General features: G+C 34.8%; 1 protein-coding gene across 3 annotated transcripts; it reads left to right on the forward strand.

Annotated features, from left to right (window-relative positions):
- Positions 1 to 458: 458 nt before the first annotated feature.
- LOC114318938 (uncharacterized) lies at positions 459 to 7818 on the forward strand. 3 transcript variants are annotated; one of them, XM_082888162.1, is made up of 9 exons: positions 459 to 862; positions 2545 to 2643; positions 4290 to 4428; positions 4718 to 4822; positions 5399 to 5584; positions 6066 to 6752; positions 6880 to 6940; positions 7035 to 7160; positions 7578 to 7818. In XM_082888162.1, exons 1-5 carry the CDS (start codon positions 656 to 658, stop codon positions 5419 to 5421), a joined length of 573 nt encoding a protein of 190 aa, XP_082744288.1. In that variant the 5' UTR covers positions 459 to 655; the 3' UTR covers positions 5422 to 5584; positions 6066 to 6752; positions 6880 to 6940; positions 7035 to 7160; positions 7578 to 7818. The 3 variants fall into 3 exon arrangements, with proteins under 3 accessions (XP_082744288.1, XP_082744289.1, XP_082744287.1); XM_082888163.1 differs by having other exon boundaries at positions 6715 to 6752; XM_082888161.1 differs by having other exon boundaries at positions 5399 to 6752.
- Positions 7819 to 8682: the final 864 nt, after the last annotated feature.

An 8682-nucleotide genomic window follows, 5' to 3' on the forward strand; every position in this document is an offset into this window, starting at 1 on the left:
TGGGTTCCATAGAATCCTACATGAGTGAGATACTCACATCCATGTGAGACATTTAGTCAAATATTTAATAGAATTTTTGATATCTTTAACATAACTCAATTATAATTTACAAAAACTAAGGTAAAAATAGACAAATAACTAAAGTAAAAATCATACCAAAGGTTAAAAAAATCCATACTTCAAGATTAAAAGACAAGAGAGAGCAAGGGTTGAAATTTGGCAGAGCCAAAAACAATAATTCCTCTTATTAAAATAAAGCTCTTAACGTGCTCTACCTTTTTCGCTAAAGGGCTAGGGTGTATCACTACAGGAAACCATGGATTTAGCGACGTTTAATTAAAGGCATTTATTTAAACGTCACCTTTTCTGATAAATAATGATGTTTTGTAAACGTCCCCTTTTGTGTTAATTAAAACGGTCCCGTTTCTGAATAGAGGTCGTTTGAAAGCGTCTCCAAACCCCTATTTCCAAACCCACTCCCTGTCTCTCTTCAAACCCCTATTTCCAAACCCTACACAAAGTCGATCTATTCTCACAACTCCAAGGTGACTCTCTCTCTCTCTCTCTCTCTCTCTCTCTCTCTCTCTCTAAACCCTAATTTCAGTCTTAGAGGATCGAATCAATACGAAGTTCTCTCGCTCGATTCCTCTTCCGCATGGTGATTCCTCTTAGTGATTCATCTCAAAGCGATTGCGATTTTGATTTTGAGGTTCTCTCTCTCTCGATTGTGAGCACCACCTTCTACAATCTTAGAAAAATCGATCGAATCCTTCAAAACCTTCTTCAGCTCGGTGATTCCAGTTATGGTGTTCGTCTTTGTGGATTTGGAACTCTTCGTCTTCTTCGATCAGTGAGATCAGAGGTTAGTTGAGCTCAAATTTTAGGAACATTTGAAACTTGTTTCCTTCTTAGATGTTTCTTCTGTGCTCTGTTTTGAATAGCTGTTTGTGAATCTCTCTTTGCTCATCTTCTTCCCATTGGTTTGTGAAGATTTAGTGGGTATATAATTAATGTTTCTTCTGTGCTCTGCTTGTGAATAGCTGTTTGTTATTTTGCTTAAATTGTGTGGATTTCGTACCAAAGTGTTGTTTTGTGGATGCAATGATAGACTAGTTAGACTTGTAGTGATATTCATTAATAATGAAATTTGTAAATCTAAATATAGTTTTTTACTCATTGATAGACTATTGAGCTGCTTCCAAGTGGTGAGAATGAGGGAAATTAATGACCTACTTTGCTTTTAGACTCATTCTTCTTCTGCTGGTTAGTTCTTAGTCAAGAGAAAATAATAATAATAATGAAGATAGTATATATAGTCCAGCTGGCCAAGGAATAATAAGGGTTACCAGTCTACTGGTTACCAAATGCCAAATAACGTAATTTGATTTGGGTTCTCACCTACATATATAGAGAATGCTTATATACAAAGAATTCATCATGGTTTAGTAGTTGTCTGCAACATATGTGTGTGGTCCAATTATCAGTTTTCATGGTGTGTTAAATATTGAAAATGCTCAATTTTGTTGCTTTTAATTTTAGTGCATATACAACCAAAACAGAAAAATTAATTTAGTCGATTGTCTTATTTGGATGCTCTAGGATCTTGATTAACTCAGTATGACTCTTTTTGTTTTTTTGTTTTTGTTTTTGTTTTTGGACTTTGTTGCCTTATTTGGATACTCTACTAAGGATCTTAAAGCTTGTCCAATTTTATCATGGAAGTTGAGAAATTTCCCTATTTTCAGTTGCAGAACAGCATATGAACTTCACTTGTCAGATTTTCAGATATATTGATTTTTAAATTTTTTTTTTTTTTGTGCATTTTTCTTTCCCAAATTGGGTTTGTCATTGTGTTATTCATGATTTTTTTTTTTTTTGTAGTTTTAGAAATCATGCTTTGGGGGATAGGTACTTCTCAAATACAACTTTTTTAGGAATGTTTTAGTTGTCCTTAACAATTATGTGCATCAATAGTTTATATAATGGTAGTTCATTAATTTCACGTATTAAAGGACTGCTTGTTTGGTTACTGGTTATGTAAATTCCCAATCTTGGAAACAATTATTTGAGTCATTCGAGGAGCTTAGTAAGTTATATTCGCTGGAAATGACTATTTTTAGAAGTCTAAATATTATATAGTTTCAATTTTGGTTTGGTACATGCAATAGTTTATATAATGATCCTTGGCTTGCTCGCCATAGTTTTCTTGTTAGTTTACTCATCAAAACTTTAATCTTTAGCAATAGTTTGTTGGGTTGACTCTGCATGACTATCTTGGTTTGATCCTTGTACATCTTGCCTTCCTTGGGTGCTGGTTTAACATGCCATGATAATGTACTAACATTTCTTTTATCATATAACTTTTTGGCTCGACCTTATTTCTTACCAATTTGATTCAGCAATAGGAACGATATTTTCCTCAACAGATATAGTGTGTACACTGCAGGTTGGTTAGCACTGTATATTTGAGTTCACCGCTTCAGTTTCATGAATTATGGCCGATTATTTTCATGGATTTCCTAAGTATCTTGAATTTTCATGCAGGTTCTACATCAAGATGAGACTCCTTTGCAGTACAGTCTAGTCTTCTCTCTGAGCTCAACGTTGATGGTTCTATGCTTAGTTCTGGAAATCTGCTATCCAGTTTTGTGCCCATCCATTTTTGTTCATTATCCTTTGCTATTCTATATTATTTTCGCTGTTATTGATTGTGTGCCTTTCTTCTCCACCCTCACCCTCACATGCAATGTCTTTTTTAATTATCATGTCATATGAGAATCTGTGTTAGTTTCAGTTTTTGCTTGACCTCAGTTCTTATAATTTGACCTGTAAATACAGTTTCTGCACTTCGATTACAGAGCATCTTATGGGATAATGATGTGAAAAGCACAAAGTACACTTTGAAGGAAATGATAATGCATTTTTCTTCCCTTGAACGCCTGGAAGGAAAGGCTGTGATTAAATTTGAAACGTTGGCAAATCTAGCTAAGTATATTATTGTTTTTTTTTTTACTCTAGTTTGTTGTAATAAAATTTGTTAATATAAACACAGTTCCATATAATTTGCCAAATTTCTTGGATGTTATGATTGCATAAATGCTGTACGACTCATATGAAGAGATATAGATCAGAGTTATTCTTGTGGTTGATTTTCATTGAACTTAGTTCTGATTTCTAACAAGTAATCTTTGGTCAAAATCATGATTCCCTTCAGCTTTGTTTTGCGGGTGATCTTCTAATGGAGTTGGGTGCTGGGGTGGAGTTGGCAACCACAACTGTGCCTCACCTTTTTCTGCCTTTAGCTTGTGCTACCAATGTGGCCAAGGTTCAACCCTTCTTTGTCTCTCATTTTCTGGGTATGGCTTAATTAGGCGGAGATTTTTTATACTAAATTTATCTTCTTTATTTTTTAATTATTTTTTATGCGTTGTGGAATAGTTAGAGAATTCATGAATTCAAAATGTTTGCGTAAAGTTTTATACTAAATGATTGTGTAAATTTTTTATACTAAATGATTCATGAATCATCAGGTGATACGGTGATCATTGCTCATAAATGCCCTGGCCATCATTTTGTCAAACTGTTACATATGATGTCCACTGTTGTTTTGATGGTGTGAGTAAGCCCTGCTTTGGCAGCAATCAGTGGTTCAACAAGTATAATTGAAATATAAACCACTGATTTTGAGTTCTTTGTTGCTGGTAAATACTAAATAGTAATAAATATAGTCACTCTTTAATAGTTCTTTGAGTTCTTTGTTTTAGCATCAGCAAGTTTTGTTGGATTGCCATTGAATTGAAGGATTTTGGATACTTCTTCTTAAGTTGGGGAGATTTTTGCAAGTTTTTCGAGTATATGAGAATTAAGGCCTCGGCCCTCAAGGAGGGCATCAAGGATTTCTTTCCGAGATATTGCAAGAGATCTAAGTACTATTGCTGTGTTTTGGGATTTCCGAGGCTCAAGAATGAAGATTTGAGCAGGTGGAACAGAGCTGGAACTAATTGAACTTGAAATTTTACTGCTTTCAGGAGATCTGTGATTGGTGGCATTGTATCCAAATAGAGCTTCCATAAGATCATCATCAAATCTGATGAACACAGAAGACCAATAACAAGGAACACAATGTCAATTATCAGACGGATAGTAAAGAAGAAGAAAAAAAACATGAATATGTGGTTAAATTCAAGGCCTCATTTATCGGAAAGATCCATCATTGATCTCATCCCAGACCACTGAATGATCAACATTAGCTATAACCTTGCTAACTTGCCAAATATAAACATTTTTAGGTTGTCTTGCTGGAGTGGACAGATGATTTGGAGCTGTTCATATTAAAGGGTTATCGTAATGCATTAAACTACCAGATGGGAGTGCCATTGCTTGAGGATGTTGTTCAGTCCATGGAACAAGCTATTATGGCTAAAGAAGGTTATATAAACTATAACAATTCATATTAAATGTCTCATAAGTTTATTAATTCTTTGAATCTTATTATTGTCATATTATTTTTCACTGTGTTTATGGTTATTTGCTATTAATGCTATGGCATGTATTTCAAAACTAGGAGTTAATTCCCACGTTGTGACATTTATTTCAAAACTTATCTAAAATTAATTGTGTTATAAACTTATAATTGAAGTCTTCATGGCTAATGCTGAGGGAAAAAAATAAAGGTATCTTCTGTTTGGCTCATAATTTATACCTTCTGTTACTGTAGAAGAACATGCTCCTGGCAGTTATGAAAAGGCAAGACTGCGGTTTGCTCATGCAGAAACTCTGCTTCCATTCTCATGTCTGATTGGGCTCTTTCTTGAAGAATCCGGTGAGTGCTTTCATTCTCATAATTCTAAGAAGCGTAGATGCGACACGGACACGATAACACATAAATTTTCAAAAAATGTAGGACACGATACGTGGGTGACACCTACAAAATATATAATTTTATATATTTATTATGTCATATATAAGGATAATTATATATCATATATATGAATATTTCAACCAAAGATAATAATTTTAACAGTCTAAAGAAGGAGAATATGTATAAATTTACATTATTTTTGTTTTATCATTGGATTACAAGTTATTTTATTCAAACTTGTAATATGATGCATTTGTGTCCACGTGTCCGATGAGTGTTGTGTCGTGTCGTGTCGGTTCTTAGAAGTGTCCATCCTTCTTAGTCATATCTGAATCTCTATTTATGATGGCACATGTATGCATTTCTTTTTTTCCTTCTGATTTCTTGTCCTTTTTTTTTTTCCCCTTTGGATCTGGGCAAATCATATATAAGCATTTGATCCAGTATGCCAGCTGTCCCATTGTGTTTCTACTTTACCTGTTTAATTTCTGCTTTTATGTTGTCTTCTCAGTAAGCAATATATGTTGAATGTTTCAGATTTTGAAAAAATACAAAAGTAACAAAAACTCCCTCCAAAGCCACCTCAGAGAAGAAATTGGAGAGGCAGTGTGGCAGCGCCTTTTGGATGGCAATAATATGATGGTAGTATATAGTTGTCCAGCTAAGTCTTCAAGCAAGTACTTTGTGCATGTACTACATAATGAACATCCCGTTCCAATGCCAGTAAGCTTTTGTGGACTAAATTCTTATTCCTCATATTTATATATTTATTAATTTTTAGTTATTTTTCAATTGATGTTACTAGAGTAGCTGTCTATCATGATTAGCAATTATTATTATTATTATTATTATTTGGGGGGGTTTTCATTTTACTAACGATAAAAGAAATATTTAAGAAATATGAAAGCTAGTCATATGATTCTGATGCTTACATAAACACACCAGACACATAAATGTTCGGATTGAGTCCCTCTTTCAATATGTTCTTTATCAGCTGTAATCCTAGTCTGCCAGTGTATTTGAGCACAGCTTTTCATTTATTTTGGAACCCTCTTGGTTTATGGAAATGTTGTTACCACTACTCGTGGGAATAAAATGAAGTATATATTGCCTCTTTTTTGCTTGCATCTGATGGAAATTTCTTATAATTGTGTCTTCAAGTTATTTTTTATGCATAATGACTGTGTTTCTGCTAATGTATCAGGCATACATGGCACTTAATGATGTAGATGGTGCGGTTGAAAGTTTCAGGAGTTTGGTTTACTGGCTTAAGGTTTAGATTGCCTGAATTGTGTCAAATATGGATCAGAGATTCAAATTAGTTGTGCCCCATGTATAGCTTTTGGGATGTGATGTTGAAAGATTGCATGATCATAGGCTATTCTAAGGAATGTTCAAAAATCAAGAGAAAGAGAAGGAAAGATGACACCTAACTTAAACAATGTCACTTTTGCTATTTTTTTCTTTTGCACGCTGTTTTCCTTTGCAACCTTTCGTGTTTGCATTTGCTTTTCATTTCCTTCACAAATGGCAAACTATAAAGAGCCTCAAACTTCCAATTTTGTATTTCGAAAGTCACAAACACCCTGCAAACCCTGCTCGGGTTTGGGATCACATATTGATCTGTAGGGCCGGGCTTGTGAGAAATTTAGTCTCATTTTTAATTGAGGGCTGGGCTTGGGAAGAGCGCATTTGAAGCCCAGACTGACTGAAACTGGCCCCCAAAAAATTACCAAAAAGAAAAAAAACATGTATACATATTTATTCTTGGCGAGAGTTTTTGAGCAACTGCTCCAATGTTGCTAATTGGGCTATGAAAGATCAAGTCCTTGCTTTATGATTCTATTTTTCAGGTGTTATAAAGAAAGAGCTTGTTGCTGCAAAGAAGAAGGTCAGTGGCTTCATTTGATGTTACAATTTTTCTCATGTTCCAATCATTTGTTTCAAATTTTTATAATTTTTTTTTTTATAATTTTAGTTTATTGAGTGCGATTTGAAAGTTCAAAAATTGTCTACAGATTGCTGGTAGACGTGATCAAGAGAAAAAGGCTTACTCAAGAATGTTTTAATAGAGTTCAGGTACTCGCATGGTTTGTTGGATACCTTTCAGTGAGCATTGCATTATTGTCTTAAGAAATTAATGTTGCTACTCCATTTGTGTTCTGAACTGCAGGCTGCTCCGGTATGAATAGTTTGATTCTCAATCTTCAGGTACACTTGCTAGGTCATACGGTCTCTGGTTCAGGCGGTTCAGGCTTTTATGCACGTGCAGTCTTTGATTGGCTTTAGGAGGCCTCAGGTATGCTGGGATCAAGACCCTCTGACAATTAGGTTATTTACTGTTAGGTTCTTGTGTACCACAACTATTTATTGACAACAGCATGGTCCAAGTTGATATTTATGAGTGGGCCGATGTCGGCCATAGAAAGAAGGCTTTCATTCATTACCTAACTGAAGTTATAAAACCTTTTGACATTATTTGCCATGTGTCAACACCTCAGTGAATAGATATAATTTCAGAGAATTTATTCAGGAAGGTGGGTTGGCTTGAGCAACTCTTGCCTATTTGTTAGTTTAAATGATAGCAAATTTGCAAATAAGAAATCACTCGATGATCCATGTTTACACTTGATACACTTGATATTCCTTTGGGTAATTGTTATCTATCTGATAAATTTTTTTCTTTTTTCTTTTTTCTTTTCTTTTTTCCCTGTAGTTTAATTATACAGGTTTTGTTGGAGAGCAATGAAAGGTTTCCAGATCTTCTTGAGAGACACAAAGCTTGAACCAAATTTTGTTTGAGACCTTTTTTTATTTGTCATGTAAAGCTAGTTGTAGCACACTTCATTGCAAGCTGACATTATTTGTAAGATTTGATGAATACATTTGAATCATTGAAACAATCTTGTACAAGAAAAGTTTTGATATCGAACAAAAATGGATGGATTCTTTTTCTTGACTAATTTTTTGTTGTTAGTTCTTGATGATCTTTTTAACTATTATTTGGTTTTCCCTTAATCTGTCTACTTACACAAGATTTGTGAGTGTCCCTAATATTTTCCTTTCCATTTTAATACATGCAAGTTTAGCTAATGGTCAGTTTCTAAAAAAAGATATGACGGCGTTTTGAAAACGTCGCTAAATCGTAGTGATGTCATAGTGCTGTTAGGGTGGGACATTTGGCGGCGTTTTTAAAAACGCCGTCTATACTAAATATAGCGACGCTTTTAAAGCGTCATAAAGCTATGGTGACGGCCGCATCTTCGACGTTTGGTACTAAACGTCACAAAAACCATTAGCGGCGTTTTTGATAGCTATAGCGGCGTTTTTTAAACGCCACTAAAAGCCTAATTTTTAGCAGTGTATAAATCAATACGTTGAGAGTATTTAGAGTTTGAATGCAAGAACTAGAGAGAGTGTGTGAAGAATTAGGGTTTTGGAATGTTTAGAAAGAGTGAGAAATGAAAAAGTGACTCAAAATACCATTTTCTCGGGCTGATATATGTGCAGACCGTTCGAGCGACTAAAACACCACACAAGCGTCAAGCACAATAAGTGACACTGCTCGAGCGACCAAAAATACCACTCGAGCACACAATGAGCCCCTCTCAGAAGTTCAGACCTGTAAAAGACCACTTAAGCTCAAAGGAGACTGCTGAAGAGAAGATACCACACTTTCAGTAGTTTTGCAGACTGTAAAAGACCACTCAAGCGCAATAAAGACCGCTCGAGCGAACAGACAAAAATCTGGACAACAACTCTTTTAAAAATCTAACTCCAAACTTGTTTCAAACACAACCATAACCCCAAGTAGCCAAACT

The sequence above is a fragment of the Camellia sinensis genome, chromosome 9 (genome assembly GCF_055761805.1).
Source record: "Camellia sinensis isolate YWXY chromosome 9, ASM5576180v1, whole genome shotgun sequence".
Taxonomy (NCBI): Eukaryota; Viridiplantae; Streptophyta; class Magnoliopsida; order Ericales; family Theaceae; genus Camellia; species Camellia sinensis.